Source organism: Propithecus coquereli, unplaced genomic scaffold, assembly GCF_000956105.1.
Source record: "Propithecus coquereli isolate 6110/MARCELLA unplaced genomic scaffold, Pcoq_1.0 Scaffold306, whole genome shotgun sequence".
NCBI classification, from domain to species: Eukaryota; Metazoa; Chordata; class Mammalia; order Primates; family Indriidae; genus Propithecus; species Propithecus coquereli.
In genome coordinates this window covers 1,762,514-1,782,375 of record NW_012148686.1, presented here as the reverse complement: position 1 = coordinate 1,782,375, position 19,862 = coordinate 1,762,514, and the positions used below count along the sequence as shown (strand labels likewise).

General features: G+C 40.7%; 1 protein-coding gene across 1 annotated transcript in view; it reads right to left on the bottom strand.

Annotated features, from left to right (window-relative positions):
* Positions 1 to 19,862, bottom strand: part of MIPEP (mitochondrial intermediate peptidase) — a 156,178-nt gene that overhangs the window by 99,023 nt on the left and 37,293 nt on the right. Inside the window, exons 5-10 of the mRNA XM_012649873.1 lie at positions 19,674 to 19,856; positions 18,976 to 19,132; positions 13,700 to 13,748; positions 12,182 to 12,242; positions 8,704 to 8,756; positions 342 to 495 (exon numbers count right to left, since the gene is read on the bottom strand). Coding sequence (XP_012505327.1) covers positions 342 to 495; positions 8,704 to 8,756; positions 12,182 to 12,242; positions 13,700 to 13,748; positions 18,976 to 19,132; positions 19,674 to 19,856 — 657 coding nt within the window. The remainder of the gene's footprint in view (positions 1 to 341; positions 496 to 8,703; positions 8,757 to 12,181; positions 12,243 to 13,699; positions 13,749 to 18,975; positions 19,133 to 19,673; positions 19,857 to 19,862) is intronic.

Here is a 19,862-nt window from a genome sequence, read left to right as displayed (position 1 = left end):
ACACAGGAAAATTTAAAATATGCATGCCTCAAATAAAGTGGGCCCTAATGGAAGAAGGATGAACGTGAGGCTCGAAGTTACTATCAAAGAAGTAAAAGATTCAACCTTCTATCAGCTTCCTAAAAAATTTTGCTTTAGAGAACTAACTCCCCCATTCATATGTTTAGATCCTTCACATAGTGCCCTAAATCAAAAGTGGCAATTTAGATTTTTTTTGTGAAACAGAAATTAGACAGGACACACTCAACCAGGGCGAAGCTAACTTAGAGCTGGAACTGCTGCAGACGCAACTCCAAATGGAAAGGATAGAGCACACTGCCTCAGGCAGGCGGGCGGCTCACCAGTTTTCGGACGTCTTCGCACCACACCTCTCCTTTGGCGGGCTGCTCTGCATATAAGGAAACCCCCAGCAGTCTGTTAAACAAGATATTCAGGCCCTCCATGCATGCTCCCAGGGAGAAGAACGGGCTGTATAAACTGGGCTCAATATTATACCTAAGAGAAGGAAGAGAGGTTCAACAGCAGTTTTGTGTATTTCAGCTTCTAAAGGTAAATTCCGTTAACTTTTCATTTAATATTTAGGATCGTAGTAGCTAAAGAAAGAAGGATTCAAACACAAAGGTATATTTCTCTCATTTGAGGGATTTGAGACTCAGTGTGTTCAGAAGAATGACATCGAATCATTACCAGTGTGAGCCTAAGGCCGTAATTAAGGCAGGCATAGCGTTCCCTCGTCTTTGTCCCATTCGGGTCTTTTACTCCTTCACCGATCAGTCACGCAGCCTGTCTCGGTTACCCACACACACACACTGCTTTATACACACTTGTATGCAAAGTGTGACCGGTGCCAGCTAGAATGGTAAACCTTACCTTATGAGATGGGTAATAGTCTAAAAAGTTGTGACTTACAGCACAAAAATAAATAAAATAAACAAATAAAAATCCTGATGCATGCTAAGTGAATTTAAAGTTCTAATCCGGTAAAAAATTCGTTTATGAAAAAACTGTCTGGAATGTAAACAATCAGATCTTAAGTTATCTGTTTTATAGTTATATATCTTAAATTAAGGACAACGTAACTGGTAAAGTTAATTATTCTTCACACCGAAGTAACTTTTTTCATGTCCTATATATTCCAACATAAACCAAAGCAAATCCAAAACATGTGATCAGAATGTTCATTTTTGAGTCATTAAGTCAGGCCAAAATTTATAACCACAGACAAAAATAATGGCTCTAGAATAACTGTAGGGGCTCACTGTATTGCCCTTTTCTGGGAGTCACAAAATATATACAAATTTATATGTATATATAAAGATACACAAACTTATAAGCATTACTAAATGATTAGATTCAGTGAATGAACACAAATTGAGCAACAAATGAGATTCCGGCTGTAGAAATCCACAAATTTACAAATTAATTTCTGCCCGGTTTTCACTGAAACAGAATCCTAGTGTTGAAAGAGACGTTAGTGGTCCAGTGCCCTCACGTGCTGGGTCATCCATTCAGACGTGTTGTCCACAAACCTGCTGGGTGTGGGAGGAAAGGGATGAAGAGTGTTTTGTCTCTAAGGAGCTCACGGTGAAGGAGACGGAGAAGGGACCAGACTGCGCTGTGTGGCCCGAGCTGGAGCAGTGGGCACACTGTCGGCGCTCAACATACGGTGCTGAACGAATGCATGAGTAAGCGTGCACGGTGGGAGAGCGAAGGAGGACGTGATGACTGGGGGGGGCTTCACAGGCAGGAAGTAAGGAAGAATCTGAGTTGGCGGGGCACGTAGGGATGGGGGACAGCGGGAGGGAACAGTAGTAAGGAATTTTGGGCAGAACCAACGGTGTAGCGAAAGCATGATGGCATAAAATAGCCTTTTAACTTCTAGAAACGATGTGGTTAAATATGACACAGTTCATGATGCAGAAAAAAGAACGGGAGAAGAGTCTGGAACAAGTAGGCAGGGGTCAGAGAGCAGAGGGCCTGGTACACCCAGCTGAGGAATCGGGATGAGATACTGTAGTTGGGTCCAGGGTCCCTAAACTTTCTGACCGTACACCTCATCACTAAAATAATTTTTGAGTACTCAGCCTTACTATAAGTACATTTAGAAAGTGTATGTATGTGCTGTTGTTCTGCTACACTGCAAAACAAAAGAGAGAAATTTTGTAAGTTAAGAAAAATGAGACAGAATTACTAATATGTTATGTCTACACACTCAATGAGTTGCTTACAGATGCCATGTGGGAGACGGGTCTGTAGCCCACAGAGCAGCAACTGACACTCTCTGGAACGCTGCACAGCGGACAGTGTGGAGGTGGAATGCAGGGGAGGCAGGGACAGTGACAGCGGGTAAACCTCAGGGCTGCAGAGGACGAACTGAAGAGGGTGTGGACGAGGGCAGTGGGGGTGGGGAGAAGGCACATCGATTTGTTTTTCTTTGAGATGTAAAGGTCTTGGGACTGTGTGAGGGGCTGGACTTGGAGGGCGCACGAGAAAGATGGGACAGTCTAGGACAGCTCTCAGGTTTCTGGCTTGGGCAACGGGTGGGTGGCAGAGCCACTGAATCAGAGCAGCGAACACAGGATGACCAATCCAAGGGACAGAGGGACTAAGAGAAGCGTCCGCAGGCCTTTGGCACCAAGGTGAGGCTGCCTGCCAGATGGGAGAGGATGGGAACGCAAGGATCGAAGAGAATTACGAAGAAGAGGCGGCATCTGAGGGGCACCAGGAAAGATGAGGGTACTGGTGGAGGGGAAGGGCACTCGGGGCGGAAGAAAGAGCGCCAGCAAAGGCTTGAGGGAATTCCAGCCAATAGGGCAGACAAGCTCATTCAAGCAAAGATGGCCTTAGATGTTACCCAAGCCCCCTCAGCCGTCGAGAAAGAGGTTGCGTACACCTCCACGTCCTCCGCGCCCTCAGTGCCTCTGACCAAATGAAGGCGAATCCCCTCCTGAAGAAGAGCCAGAACGGGAGAAGGTCCAGAGAGGGTGGAAGAGATTCAAAAAGCCAGAAGGTATCGCCAGCAGCTTCAACCAAACCAGGTCTGAGGGGCCCCGAGGAATAGTCCTGGATGACCTGCCAGTCAAGAGGCCCCCTGCTCACTATGCCCTCAGCTCCCATCTTCCACACAGGGTGAAGGGACACACACAGAGGGAGAGTCAGGGCTCGCAGGCCTCACTATCACTCAGAAACGCCCAGGATGCTACACCAGTGGCCGTCCACGCCAGGCTCTGCAGAGCATTACAAGGTCAGGATGTGCCTGCAAACACCTGGGCGCAGCATCTGCGTCCACAACTTCCTTATCTGTATAGATGCTACATATAAGATCCTTTTCTTCTATCACCCAAAGACCCAAGAGTGGAAAAGTACTGCAGGTGACACATATAACCTCACAGCACATCAGAGCCACAGCCTAACAGAGAGTCAAATTTCAGTGTATTCTGAGGATTGGGTTTCAGTGCCACACCACTCCAGACTCTGATTTTAGAGTTTTACTATTATTTTTTTGTATCCAGAAACAAGGTATCTTTAGATTCCTTTGATTCCTCTGAAGAGAGAAAGAGGAAGGAAACTGTTATCCTCCACAGTCACTGAATGAAATGCTCTGCTATTCTGGTTAAAAATGTGCTACATAGGGGGTTTACAAACTTTCAGTTTTGAAAGAACCAGAACATATCATTATCAACATGGTAAAACAGCATAAATATAATTATGTCTTTTTTATTAAGAACAAGAGAATTTAACAATATATGAAAATCCTTATTGGGAACACTAATTATCATTGGAATAAGCACAGAGAGATGTTCAACTGAAGAATTCATCATTGTAATTTGAGTTTTTGAAAAATCAATGTATCACTGTATTTATGAAGCACAATCTATGAGTCAGACGTGTATTTCAACCTCCGATGCACCTGGAATTAAGGTAAAGAAAGAACTTGGGTATTATTTCTAAAACTCTTGGCATCAAACTTCATGAAAATATAAAACACAATTAAGTGCAGTCAATGAATCCAGCTTGAAACTGCAGGTAAACACAGGCTTCAGTCTTACTTTGTTCTATTCAGTAAGTGAAAGCAAGTGTGAGAGAGAACATACGCACCAAACGGCAAATGCTCACAGAGGCTCATCACAGAATAAGGGAGGGCCTGCCAGAGGACATGTGTGGGCTAGGGAAAGTGCACACTTGAAAAGAGCAGAGTATGTGGCAACACTGTCAGAGCAACTATTTTTAACTTTATCAAAAGAAAATGAAACAGAATGTTTTTGGCATCAGGAATGACTGTCTAAGTGATTCGAATGTTACAGTTGGATGACATTTTGAAATGTTTAGTCTTGAAAGCCACAGGGAGAGCTACTGTTTTATCTGCTTAAACAAAGGTAAGGTAGCAATAAAAGAATTGGATGATACTGAAAACCTGTTTGTCTTTCAAGTAATTATATAGTACTGCAAATAAAGACCTTTCTCCCCCTCCATTTTATAAAGAACCAACCACTGCCAATTTGGTCCTATTTTGAATTCTGAAGTTAGAGGTAAGAAAACTGCTCCAGCCAAACTTCCTGGTAATCAGAGAATAATTTTAATGGTGCAGATTAGCCCTACAGGCCACTGGAAATTGTGGTTAAAATAAGTCAAAATTAAACAAAGAGAGTGCAATTCCATCATCATCCTAGAGAAGCAGGAAAGTGGACCAGTAGGCCTGACTTCAGGGAAAGAAGTTGATAGTATCACACTAGTGTGGCACTAGGTGGTAGAAATCTCACCATGGAGGCTAGAGCCAAATCTTATTACAGCACTGAGACCTATATTTGCAACAGTCTCTACTTCAGTTTCTTAAATCCTATCAGTAAGGAAGCACGTGTTTCTGGCTTCTATCCAGGGCTCTGCTTTCCAGCCTGCCTGGAATGGCCACCCACAGGCTGCAACTCTTTATGAGGAATTAATTTATTAAATATTAATATATCAATAAGTGAAATCAGATAGCCACAGCTGATATAGAATAGTGACAGAATAACCAAAAATAATGCGAATGTGCTGCAGCTCGCTTTCGGGAGAACAGCATGGGAGATGTTGAAATGTTGTGAGCCAGTGTTCAGGTGTGTCCTGGGACAGGGAGGAAGGAAAACCTGGTGAGAGGGAACAAGTGGCCAGGAGCTTTTCCAACCCTCTTCGAATTGTTGAGCCCAGTAACAGACCCATTCTCAGACCACTCCCTGGGTCACGGAAACTCCTGACTCAAAACTACAGAAATCGCCACCCCCTTCTGCTGCAACTGGTTCTCAAAATCAACTGGGACTAATAAACACAGGCATTGTGAGTTTCACTGAACAAGCTCCTAAAAGACCGAGTTAAAAATCAAGGCATTGAAAGTTTTCAGTGCAATTGGCCAACTTATGACAAATTTGGCATCCACCCAAAAATGACGGTTTCAGATTGAAACATATTAAATCAATGGAATTCCATCAGTTTATAAACTTTAAAAAAAGAAAGCCAAAAAATACTCATTTGTCACCCGTTCACTTCAAAAAACTATTAAAATAAATCCTCATTTTGAAAATTAGTAATGAAAAAGAAAGAATTATTATTTATTGATACAAGAACTATCAACGGGTGTTTACGCCATTAGGTGAATGACTAATGGGAAACTAGATGTTTTCATGTTGCCAATAACACCACATGAATCACTTTCTAGTTGAGAGAGTAAACCCTAACCACAGACTGCAGAGATCATGTTGGCATCCGTCTGTCCATCAGGGGTCTATGTTCGTACCACCCATGGTGGGGCAAGTGATACTTCATGTCTTCTGATGTGACACAAAGTATACACTATCAGCTATGGCGTCCATGACAAAAATGGGAAATGTTCAACATCAAGGCGTTAGCCTTAACATCCAGCTTACAGGAAAGATAGGAAGAGAAGAACCAGTGAGATGACACCACAAGGAAGCAACAAGATAAATCCAGAAGGCTGGAAATTCTGTGGACAAATGGCCTGGTCTCTTTAATAATTGTTGATAATATGAAAAAAGGGGGCAGGAAGGGCACAAGGTGTGGGGAACTGCTCTAGAGTAAGAGACCTAGACAAAATCCAAACACTAGAAGGATGCATTAAAAAAACTTTAAAATGGTGACCTCTGGGGGCAGAGGTAGGGATGAGATCAATAAATACTTTATCCCACTACAGTATCTTTCCAGATCAACCTCTGGCACTTTTAAAACATGTTAATTTTTTCTCCTACTTCTAAACAAGTTCTTTCTTTTCTTTAGGCAGACATTTAAGAAACTTGAAATAAATCTGAAGCATTTAACATGAAAGCAAAAAAAAAGTCCCTGGGGTTAACTTTGAGAAAAGCTCAAATCAAGGAAAGCCCCTTTTACTTTTCATTTTGTGTCAAAGCACACATTTAAGTCTTTACTTGAAAGGTGATGAATTTAAGAATGATTTAGAAATCTTCACTTTGGTTCCACTCTTCTATCCTTAAATCCAAACTATGATATTTTCCCTTTCTTTTCTTATCCATCACCTGTGCTTCTCAGCCCACTCTTGCCAATCAAGATTATTGAAACCTCAAACCAAAACTTGATTATTTGCCTGTTAAGCTACTTAAAGGAGATGTTTAAAACCCCCAAGTCTTATAATCCCTTCTGAGGTATTTCTGTACCCCTCTTCCTAGTTCTTTACTGAGTTAATAGTCAAGTAAGTAAATTAGTATTGAAACTTTGATTAAAATAAGCTAAAGCCCCATGTGACTATCAGGCAGGTTACACTGTGTTCCCAGTATAGCTGGTGATTTCAAAGAATCATTGAGCAGGTAGAAGGCTGTCAACAAGTGAGCACTGTGAAGACCTCCAGAGGGTCACACTACTTTCAACAAATCTGCTGGATGAAAAATGTCATGCGAAAAAATATGACAGTCTCTTTCCAAAAGAACTTATCACTGGATTCCTTTTAATAGTGATTTCCAATTACTGGTTTAGATACAGGCTTGAATAATGGCTATCAGCCAATATGTATTTACTGAGTGCCCAGAGTGTGTGTTCTACAGAGCTTTAAAATATGGTTGACAAGACACATTCAACATACGAGACAGTAGCATGTCCACAAGAACACATAATTAGCAGGTCAACCATGTAGCACACAGGCTGTGAGTATGGTGGGGCCAGGAGCTGCACGAGGCTAGCACAGACCTGGAGGCTTCGTGGACCCTTGGCAAAATGTCACAGTGTGTAAGACAGACAAGGGAGACAATGGAACCCAACTGCTCGCCAGGCGCAGGTTCTGTCTCTGAGACAGAAAGGGGTGTGGCGGAGGCGAACTGTGGAGGAAGAGCAGCAATGGGAGAAAAGTCAGAACAAACGTGGGTATGCATATGTTTGTTTCTCATAAAAAAAAAAAAATGGGTGGTAATCAGACCCCACAAGGTCTTGAATGATAGCTCCAATTTTATTTTAAAGGCAGTAGTGACCCCTTGACCTTGAAGAAGCAAGCGAACAACAGCGGCGAGCTCCCCTGCCAGACAGATGCAGGGTTCCTCCACCCTGGACGCAGAGATGCTGGGGAGTCCAGCAAGACGGACTTCCCTGTTTCAGGATTCTTCACCTATCATCACAGACTTCTCAGAGGAGCATTATACATTTGATACATTCATACATTTCAGATGAGTGTTTTTAAAGGATAACTGACCCCTCCCTCAAAAGATTTTAGAGAGCACCTAGAAAGCATCTCTTAGAGTGGACCATATCCTAGACGGATGTCCACTAATGGCCAATTCCATCAAATAATGTTATGTTACTATTAATACATTTTCTCACTTAACCCTGATCTATGACGCAGGGACTATTATAACTCCCACTTTATAGATAATATTAGTAAGAGGCTTACAGAGGGTAAGTAACTTCCCAAAGATTGTGTAGTTCAGTAAGTGATGGAGGCGGGACTTGCCCCGGCCACACTGCCCTGCTGCCTCAGGTGTTTCCATCCTTTCCAGCAGTGGACTTGGACCAGGAGACCCTTGTCTCTGTGGTTAGTGGAGGAGTAAAAACTACCAACCTACTTGGGGAGCTAAGGATCTCTAAGTACTGACTCCAAAGTCAGTCAGCAACAGAAAGACTTTCCGATATTATATTTTTAGTAGACATGAGGGAAAGGGAGTCAGTAGCCTTTATTCAATAGCTTCTGTTTACGATCATATCAAATTTCTAAGGGATCTCATATCCCTAATGAATGCATATGCTTTAAATTTCTGTTCATTAGATGTTTCCAAATCTTCAAATATTCATATGTAAATTTTCATAGAACCACCATTTGGGCATGCTATGCTTACAGAATACAGTTAAATGACAAAAATAGCACTTAAAGCCAGTAACGGGATACAACAAGGATTCTAGCAACGCTGCAGCCCCCAAATGCTCACGGTCTAGTAAGAGAACCAGAAAGCTATACATGCAGAGGGCTGGAGAGGAGCCAGAGTCTAGACACCGTGAGGAGATAGTTACGAGTGTTAAACAGGAAATGATACATGCATTTGAAGAATACCTGGGCAGGTGCAGACTATGCCAGCAGAGGGGATGAGTTTTGGGAGGAAACAGGTTATAATGTAGGCACCTGGGTGAATGGCAGTAGTTGCATAATTAAAGTACCAAGTGCTCAATAAACATTAGTTTTCTTCTTCCTTCTCACATACGGGTATTTCTTGAAAAACTTACCTCTCTGCACGAATCACACCACTGTAGTAGGGGGGATCCCAAGGCATTACTTCCTACAATGGAATAATTCATCATTACGAAAGCTATTAACTGTTATATAATTCTTATCAGTAACTTTGCTGGCTTATGAAATATAAACTAGTTATTATAAATCAGCCAGTTCATAGAATGTAAATCAGCTATTGTCGATGTAAATCAGAAAAATTTCATAAAAATCCCTAAAAATTTATAGCTTGGAAAGGAAAAAGCTGGCTCCTTATTTTGACTTCTCTGTAATCAATGGGTAGAGAGGTGTAAGACCTAACCCAGAATTTAGGGGAAAGGTAAACAAACGTCATTCTAAAATATAAACTCACCAAAGTCAACATTAATGGATTAAATTTGCCATGATAAAATTTTTCCCAAAATGTAACCAATGTATTAATCCATGAAACATACTGCAGGTAAGATTAGGGCGCTAAAGGTAGGATTAAGCTTCCTTCTAAATGTAAGCAAGAAGCTTAGGGTAGATCTCAAAAATGAAAGCAACAATTTAAAATGTAACTAAGGAAGAATTAATGCTAATCTTGGCAAAGAAAATATGTCATAAAGATGTATTGTAATAATAGTTTTTGAACACTGGTACAGAATACTAAAAGAAGGGAAAGCCTAAACACCTGAATGAATCATCCTTCCCACAGGTGTTCAGGTGAAGAGACCAGGTAGTGCAGCCAGACGGCCTGGATTCGGGTTTTCAATCCATACCGGAGTGTAAATTGCGTGAGGACAGGAACTTTGTCCGCACTGTTCATCATTATATCCTGGCACCCTGAGTGGCGCCTGGTACATGGGAGTCTCTCAGTAAATATTTGTTGAATGAATCAACAGCACCTCCCAAACAGGATTGCTGAATGCACTTAAACTGCTAAGCAGAACACCTGGCATCGAGCAAGAGCTCGATCAATGCTGGCAGCTCTTCTCATTACCATCATCCTTTAAGTTTTCAGCTTAGGCATTATCTCCTCAAATAATAAGGTGTTCTTTCCCATATTCCATGATAATACTTCTGCCATGGGATGTGTGACAAGATACTTGTAGGCTTATTTTCTTTCTCCTCATGAGCACTGTAAGGGCAGGCATGTGTCCCTGAAAGTCTAGCCCCTCGGTGTTCAGTTCCTGGCACACACTTCCTCTAGCAGATGATTATGTACCATCACTGATGCCAGACACAGTACAGGTTCTAATGACAAAAAAACCAATAAGACACGGTCCCTATTATCAAGGAGCTGGTGGTCTAGGCAGCAGAAAAGACAAGTGACTAGACAATCAGAGGACAGTATGTCATGTCTACGTTGTGCCATGTAAAACACAGCCCATGAGAAGGGTATTTAAATCACAATGTCAGCAAATGTTTTGGAGGCAGCAATGCCCGAGTTGAGTTTTAGGACAGGAGCAGTTAATCCAGATGAGAAAGGGGGAAGGCATTCCTGTGTATGGTCCTTGTGAATGACTGGAAGCTGCCTACCATATTTATGTGGCTGGCACATAAATGTCAGTTAGAATCAAAGAGTAAAAGAAAGCAAAGCAAGGAAAGAAAGCAAAAGTAAGTGATTAGAGGACATGAGCATCCCATAGGTATTAGGAGAGAGCAAAGAACACTAACTGGGCTTGGAGGGGCAGCAAAAGACAAGGCTAGAGAAGCTGGTGGGTGCCAGATCATGAGGGCTTAGTGGAAGAAGTAAAGCAATAGGAAGGGAAATTAGAGAATTACCAGGAGCTATGGAAGAATTTTAAACAAGAAAGTGACAAGATCAGATCTGCTTTTTAGAAAAATCCCCCTGGTTGTAATGCATTCATTCACAGTCCAAATAAGCGTTGAGTGCCAACTCTATGCCTAACACTGGGCTAGGCACATTGCTAAACAATTCAAATCCAGGATGGTTTTCAGGGGAGCAAGAACAAAAGGCTAGAAAACAAGTTAGGCAACCACAATTACACACAATCTGGGTGAAAAGTCAACAATGATCCCAACCAAGGCTACAGCAACAGGCACGGGGAGAATCTGCAGGACCTAATACCCAATTACGGGGTAAGGGAGTGTGAATCCGTGGAGGGCTGTGGAAACACAGATTGTGGGGGCTCACACCAGAGTTTCTGATTCCGTGGGTCTGAAGTGGGGCTCAAAAATTCGTATTTCTAACAAGTTTCCAGGTGATGCTACTGCTTCTGGTCCGGGGATCATACTTGGAGAACCACTGGTCTAGAGTGAGCGCAGGTTCCAGCCAGGGCAGCACAGGGAATGGTGGTACCATTCACCAAAGCAGGGACTTCACGAGAAGATTGGGTACTTCACAAATATCTGCTAAATAACCTGTACTGATAAGCTATAGAAAAGTACCTAGGGAGGATAGTTTCAACACATATTAGCTTTTACTGAAATAGCTTTTGGTGACACATGTTATTTTTTATTTTGTTTCTATATTCACCAAACTAAATTCTGATCTACTGATCTAATACCTAGTTTCTTAAGTGGGCCTACCTACCAAGCCAAGATGTACAGATGACTAACACTAGTTACTTTGCTAGATACAGTTCTTCTATAAATTAACAGATTGACATGCTACTCTATAAATCTCTGAGTTTGATAGGAATAATCTATTTCTTAGCGTTTATATCTGGGAAGCTGGTAAATCATGTCTAAATCTGCAAGGCCCGTTTCCCTAAATCTTCCCTGTGACTATGGCTCTGGCAGCCATGATCAAATAAAAAATTATCAACAATAGCAACTACAAAAGAATGGTGTAGACAAGCCCAGCGATTTTGTAGTGCCCTTGAACCAAAGGGGAAAGAGTCCTAATATGTGGAATCTCATCACTTTCCAGGGCACCCCAATCAGTGGGAAGCATTCTGGCCATAACAACACTTAGTCTATAAGATCGTACGAGTAAGATCATATAATCATATGACCTTATGATTGAAAACAATACTTAAGTGTTTTTAAAATGGGGTATACTTTGTCAGTCAAATAACGATCTATTTCATTGAGCCATAAATTAGTGAACAAATGAGTGAGTAAATTGCAACGTTAACAATGATGGTTAAAATTGCCACCTGCCAGATCAAGCCTCCACTGAGCATTAAAGGCTGCTTCAAACTGAGAACCCAACTTTCCACAGAATGAAGCAGCCTTTGCAGCAATACAGTGTTAACGTACATTTATAATGCGTGCGCGCGCGCGCGCACACACACACACACACACACACACACACACACACACGATATGTCAAATAATCAACAAAAATGCTGTATTTCCAGGCAACATGAGACTCAGACATATGGGTCAAATATTTCAATATCTTTGTTCACCAAAACCAAGGATCACAAACAAGACTATGTAGATCTCTAGCATATCAAAAGAAAGTTCCAGAATCAAAAGATAATGATTTCAGTTGACAGACTGTTTATATTATAACAAAAATATTCCAACATAGTTACTTACAGATTTTTGAGGATTTAGCTTCATTTTCATCCCTTGTATCATCGCAAAATCTTTTCTAGTTCTGTAAGACAGATTTATCTTTACCTGCTAGGACAAATCTTAATATTTACATTATGAAAGAACTAACCTGCTTATGTTACTTTCCAACATTCATGATAAACGTACATGTAATTAGTAGTACAAATGTAAATCAGTATTAATCCAAATTTTACATAAGTGTTAAAAAAAACAATATATAAATCAGTATATTACTGCAATTTCTACCTTAAAAAGCATCATGGTGGACATGTCTCAAAAGTGTGGAAAAACTAGCAATGTTACAGAAACATGCAAAGCATTAATTAGCAAACATTAAATCACTACTTTTTGCTACACCTTAAAAAGGTTAAGAGACTAAACAAGTTATTTCTGTAAAAGAATATTAACACAGATTTAAGATTGTTAGTCATAATTTTTCCCCTATAGAAAAACTCTAGCTGAACAATAATTAAATATATACTTAATGTTTGTAGAATATAACATGTCTGTTAGAATTAACTCCTATATATAACTGTAAAATTATGGAGATATTTATTGCTCAAAATATGATCTATAGCTACACACAAGTAGAGAAAGAAAACTAACACTTAAGCAACACAGCAAAGCAGAATAAATTCTCTATTACATAATTAACTGTCCCTCTTGCTTATAGCAAACAGACAGTGATTCATTAGGATTATTAAAAGAAAATTTTAGAATTTATAAACATAATCCAAACTAGAAAGGAATGGGTTCTAAGGCCTGAGTTTATAATCCAAAACAGAAATTTCAGCTAAAATGAATGTGTTGGTGTAGACAAAAAAGGCAAACAAAATTTTAGAAAGCGTTATGAGAAAGAAAAGAGGAAAACATTGCCCTCTTTTACAAACCACGACATGCCTCTTTCTGGAATCCTCCACCCTCCCACCTAAGCCCTAGAAGAGGGCCAGTGAATGGCAAGTGTGCAATCTAAGGGACTGGGCAGGAGAGGGGCAGGGAAGGCAGGAGTATAACAGAGGGACCCACCGAAGAGAGGAAAACACTTCAGCTTGAAATTATAAACACTGAGACAGAGCATTCTTAAAATACATGAAATAAAAAACATGTATTAATCCACCGTATCTGTAAGCCTCCTGTATATAGGCCAAAAGAAGAGAAATACTACTTTATGAACTTGTTATAAAATTAATGGTACAAGTGAAAATAAATAGTTTCGAAAAGGTTTTGGAAGAATTTTTAAATTACATATGAATAATATGGTCCTAAAGACCATCGGTTGATGAGAGGGGACTAAGTTTTCAAGACTGGCAGTTTAGGAAGACAACTCTGTTCCTTCAAAGTGTGACTCGGTGAAGAGCACCTGCTCAAGAGTCCACAGATAGGACGCAATATTCCAACACTCATATTCTTAATACGTCACTTCCTAATTTTTAATAAGTCTTCCTTAAAAAACTGAATAACATACAACTTTAAAAACTAAATAATAGAATAAAAACTAACCTTTCAGAAAGTTTATCAGATAGTTTCTCAAGGAACTGCATGACAGTCTCTAAAAATGAAATCAAAAGAAAATGTCTTCAATTACATGAAATACAATGAACATATCTGTTAAAATTATAATGTAATAATCATAATCTATATACTACATCTCCATTAAAGTGATGATTCTCAAAGGGAAGCAGGGTTGCTAACATATACCAAGCATATAATAAATATTTCTAGATGACAATGATCTCTTAGAAAAACAAATTAAATTGACATAGTAATAATCCAAAGCCTTAAACAATATCCCAAACTTAAAAGAGTTAATAGGAGGGTAGAGAAAAACCCAAAATTTCAATGTGTCTTTATCAATATGCAGAGATGAAAAAAATAAGTTTCTTAGATATGTCTGATATTTTCTAAGTTTTAAAGAGATAGCTAGACTCTGATTTGTTCATAAAAATCATTACAGTTTAGAAGTGTAACTTCCTGAAACTTAAATTTTAAAAATCAGTGTTTTTCTGGGAAACTACTTCTATTTTTATATATGACGGCAGACTAATCCACTCAGGATCAATACTAAAAGAAAACAGAACAAAATCAGAACATTAAAACTTTAAGTTCTGATAGAATTTTTTTAAAGTATGTATTCAAATACTTTAGCCATAGTCATTATAATTTACAAACCCAAAAAGGCAATATAGAATTACCATCGTTTCCCATGATAGGAAATGTTTCGTGTGTCTTTTTGAATTTAGCACTTTTTGCCACTGACTTATGTGTATAGAGCTTTCATATGTATTTTAGTTTTCCTCAAACATTGTTTTTATATTTTCCAGATGATCTTTCATATGGGTTTAAGTTTCTTGCCCTCTTTTGAGTTTAAGTTATCTCCTTTCTGAGTGAAAGAAAAGGCGAAGGAAACAATGGAGATTAACCTTGACCAGACCACCGGGTTTCTTCTGCTGTCAATACTTCACGAGTCTTCTATGTGCTAACTCTGAAAACACTGCCTCGTGTACCAGATTAAATGACATTAGGAATTTCAGAAAAAAACTGTTATTTAGTCAAAAATGAAATTTCATTTCAGGATACACCAGCTGCCATACAAAACTGTTTTCACACAAATCTCTGTGTATGCTTTTTATTTCTTAATAACCATAACCACGTTTTACTAACGTTCACCCATTTTATTTCTCTAGTCATCTTGTATGTGAAGAATCTGCCTCAATTTCTCTACCTGGAAAACTGTCATATTGAAAAGACTGAAGTTGAAGACTCCTGAAAATAACTAAATGCGTCACTGCACAGCTACTTCCTAACTCGCGGTCACACGAGTGCCCGCCTTCACCTCGTTTACCCCCTTCCTGCCTCCTTTCTGCGCCCCGCGGACGGCCCCCCACTCCTTCACTGTGCACCTCAGGCTTCCCTCCTCACGAAACCTTCCACAGCATCTGACAAGGGCATCTGACAAACTTCCCGAACTCCTAAAATCCTGGGGCATTGTTTTGTCTACCCTACTCAACTGGCACTGAAAATGGGCCAACCTGTATTATTTATCTTTATAAGTACATATGCATATACCTGGCTCCTCAACTAAATTTTAAATCCCTCAGAGACACAGGGCACATCCTATGTGATTACGTGTACAACAGCCGCACTGCAAAATATCACTACCCCAAGTGCTTAGTGAACAAGGGTCATTTCCCAGGAACGGTACCTGTAGCAGCTGCTGCAGACCCGGTGAGCTCCAATCTGCACTCCCTGAGCTGGTGGGCAAGCCAGTCCTCTGACCTGCCGTAGGGTGTGAGTCGGCTGATCACTCCCTTCTCCCTAAGACATTTCTTTTGCATGTCTTCCAGGACCACCTGCTCCGTTCACTTCCCCCTCTTCCACCGACCATTCCTTCTCAGTGGGCTTCACTGGTTCTCCTCATACACCTGACCTCTTAAATTTGGAGGGCCCCAGAGCTCAGTTCTTGGACTTCTGTTCTTTAAGTGCCCTCCCCTGGTGATCTCGGAGTCTCATGACTTTAAACAAAGATTCAGATTTATACCTCCAGCTCGGAACTGTCTCAAGGCCACACTCTTGTACGTCTAACTGCCTACTGGACGTTGCCACTTGAACCTCAACTGGCATCTCAAACTTCACTGGAACAAAACCAAGCTCCTGGTCTTCTCTATCTTAGCTAACAGCAACTCTCTCTTTATAGTTGCTTGGGTCAAAAACTTTGACTCTCTCTCTTTAAAATGCTACATACACAGAATCTGATCACATCTTACCACCTTCACTGCTGCCATCTGGCCAACATGCTGTCATTTCTCATCATGGTTATCACACAATGGCGTCTCAGTGGTCTCTCCTCTACCCTTGCCCTGCCGCAGTCTATTCTCAGTATCAGCAGCTCACGACTAACCATTAGCGTTCCAAAGTGGAACAAAGCAACTCCCCGCCCAAAACCCCCAAGGAACTCCCAACCGGCCCCAAGCAACCCCAAGCAAAGCCCCCGGGGAAGCCAACCTCATCAGTCTGTTCCCGGCTCTCACCACTGCCCCCTCACTCGCTCCCCTGGGGCCACTCTGCCCTCTTGGCTTCTCCTCAAACATGGCAGGCACTTTTCTGCCTCAACACTTCAGCACTTGCTGGTGCCTTTACCTGCAACCTTCTATGCCCAGAGAGCCACAGCCTCACTCCTGCACCCCTGACAACAGCACGCCCACACGTCACGTTCCCAGCGTGCCCTCTCCGACAACGCCGTCTAAACTGCAACACCACCCCACACACTTATCCCCAACCATATTCAATTTTCTCCACAGCTTGTGGTGACCAACAACATATCATGTACTTACACCTACTTACTTTGTCCTTAACTGTCTTCCCTCATAAGAATGTAAGCTACATAAGGATAGGAATTTCCATCTGCTTTATATATTGATTTATTTCCAGGGCCTAGACTAATATCTGACATGTAGTAGCACTCAGCAAATTGTTTGTTGAATCAATGAATGAAAATAGAGGATGTAGATGATATAAAAGACATGGCATTTGGTCTCAAGCAGCCGATGGAAAACTGTAAATTTAGACTGTGTTTACATTTTGGTCCTGCCACTTTTCAGCCGTATAACCTAACCTTAGATTCCTTATCTGTGGCATGGCTACAAATACCTACTTTACAAGGCTTCAGAGGAATTAAATGAGATACTGACAGAGTAAGCACTGAATAATGTTCTAATATTATTATTTCATATTATAATAATATAAAAATTAAAGTACAGTACTATTATAATCAAACTGGTAACAACAGGGTCTATAGAAAAACATATAATAAAAAAATTCACATATAATACATAGCATACATATAATGTCTATTTAGGAGCTAAATTACAAGAAACACATTGTAAGTGCTTCAAGGGTTCGGGGACAAGGGAGTCCAAGGAAAGAGAAAAAGTTTAAAAGGCTTCATGAAAGAGGCAGGTTTTGAGCTGAGCCCTGGAAAACTGGATGAGATTTTAATAGACAGATTGGGAGGAGGAAGCTGTTCCCCACATGGGAACAACACGAGCAATGGTACCCAGGCTGGAATGAGTGTGCCGTACCTGTGGCTTAACAGAGAGCCTTGACAGGTCAAGGGAAACAGCTATTTGTGAAAGAGTGAGAAATAAAATTGGGTGGATTTAAGAGAAGTTTGGAGAAGTTGAACACGAACATGAATACAGAAGGCATAAAGACAGAGTTGAATTAAGGATGTGATCTTCACCCAAACAGAGTTCATTTCCAGGGTCAACATGCACACCAGAAACCAAGGGCATCTGTCACACTGTCTCCTCCTTGCTCTCATCCCACGACTAAGTCTTATAACTTCAACCTCAAAGATTTTTTAAAAAATTGTTTTATAGAGACAGAGTCTTGCTACGTTGCCTAGGCTAGACTCGAACTCCCAGGCTCAAGCGATCCTCCTGCCTCTGCCTCCTGAGTAGCTAGGACTACTGACCCAGCTGATCTTGAGTCTACGCAGCTCCACCAGCGCAATCACCCTACTCCTGACTCCTGACTCATGACTCATGACTCACTGCCTAAATTACAATTGGATTTTTTTTTTTTAAGAGACAGGGTCTTGCCCTGTTGCCAAGGCTGGAGTACAGTGGCGTTGTCATAGCTCACTGCAGCCTCCAACTCCTGGGCCCAAGTGATCCTCCTGCCTCAGTCTCCTGAGTAGCTGGGACTACAGGCACGCACCACCACACCAAGCTAATTTTTTAATTTTTTTGTAGAGACTGGGTTTCGCTATTCCCAGGCTAGTCTCCAATTCCTGGGCGATCCTCCCACCTCAGCCTCCCAAAGTGCTAAGATTATAGGTGTGAGCCACCGTGCCTGGCCAACAACTGGAATTTAATAAACACTTTTGAAAAAACTTTATATATACATTTACATTTTTATTGTATAACATTTTCTCTTAGACATTATTTAATCATAAGGAACTCAACATAGCAGAAGACAAGTTTATCACAAACCCAAGGAAAGACACTTCTCCCCCACCCCCCACACCTAGCATAGACCTTCCCAAGCAGTACTCTTCCCTCTGAAAAGGAGGCTTATAGGACAATGTGGTTTTTTTTTTTTTTTTTTTTTGAGACAGAGTCTCACTCTTTTGCCTGGGCTAGAGTGCCGTGGCGTCAGCCTAGCTCACAGCAACCTCAAACTCCTGGGCTCAAGCAATCCTACTGCCTCAGCCTCCCAAGTAGCTGGGACTACAGGCATGCGCCACCATGCCCGGCTAATTTTTTCTATATATTTTTAGTTGTCCAATTAATTTCTTTCTATTTTTAGTAGAGACGGGGTCTCGCTCTTGCTCAGGCTGGTTTCGAACTCCTGAGCTCAAACAATCCGCCGGCCTTGGCCTCCCAGAGAGCTAGGATTACAGGCGTGAGCCACTGCGCCCGGCCAGGACAATGTGTTTTTGTATGGCCTACATTTAACCTTGACATTTCACATCCTCTCACCCTAATTTAATTAATTTCATTAGCCTGATCACAGAAACTAGTTGAGTTAAAATGAAAATAATCTGAGCCAGCATCAAATGAAAGTTTAGGTTATGATCTACTTTCAACATGCACATGAAATATATGCCAAATTATTAGCTCTCCTTAAAAACCAGTCCTATTAAAATATGTAGAAAATCACAATAAATGGCACTCTGTATTAAAAATAGAACACTAATTTATAGATGGCTTAAAATCAGCAGTTGTTTCATAAAACCCCTATTTTGTCCTTAAAAGTTGGAGAAACAGGCTTACCTGGATTTTTAGCTATTGTTCCCTGGAGAGCCCTGTGGGAAAATGTAGAATACCCTACTAACTTTGCCAGAAGATCTCTATTGCTGAGCAATTCTTCTAAACACTTCAATTGACCAGCGTTGGGATAAAGAAAAATTTTATAAGCAGCTTCTCGCACCTATATTTAAAAAGTAAACAGTGAAGTAGATAAATACCATAACATAAAGTCCTATGCAACAGTAACACAGGCTAACACTCACCACTTTATCTACAGATGATCACTGCTTTCAAAATAAAGTAACAGTTTACACAAGATGAATAAAGCTTTTGGAGTCATAAAATAGCCTGGGATACAACAGCATACTTGACTGAAGCTTTGGAGTACTGTTCTAATGGTATGGTGGGACAAACTTTTACCCAATGCATGTATCTCTGTCATAAAGCACCTTTAACCAGGTGAAGTACAGACTTTATGCACTAAAAAATCTCAGTAGTCTAGAATGTCAATCACTGCTGTTATACTTTACAAATAAGGAGTTCTTTACGAGACACAAGTAGTTAAACCATTTTCATTATTCAAAGTGTTTATGGAATTAATGATCCCACAAGTTAAATTTTTAAGGCTTACAAGGTTTTTAAGGGTATTATCTCTAAATTTTGGATCAAAACAGTAGCACACAAATGACACCTAAACGATAATAAGAATAAAATACACATACCAAGTCGTCCGGAGCTTCTGCATGGAGACCATCAATGATTATGTGATCACCATCGGATATAAAGTTGTGGCGAATGTGTTCTGGTAAGAGATGCTTCACGATCTTGTTGGGAAAGTTGGCTCCCATAAGAAACGTACTACTCAAATCCAAGATTTTAACATTAAGGTCCACTGCTCTTTTGCGCTATTT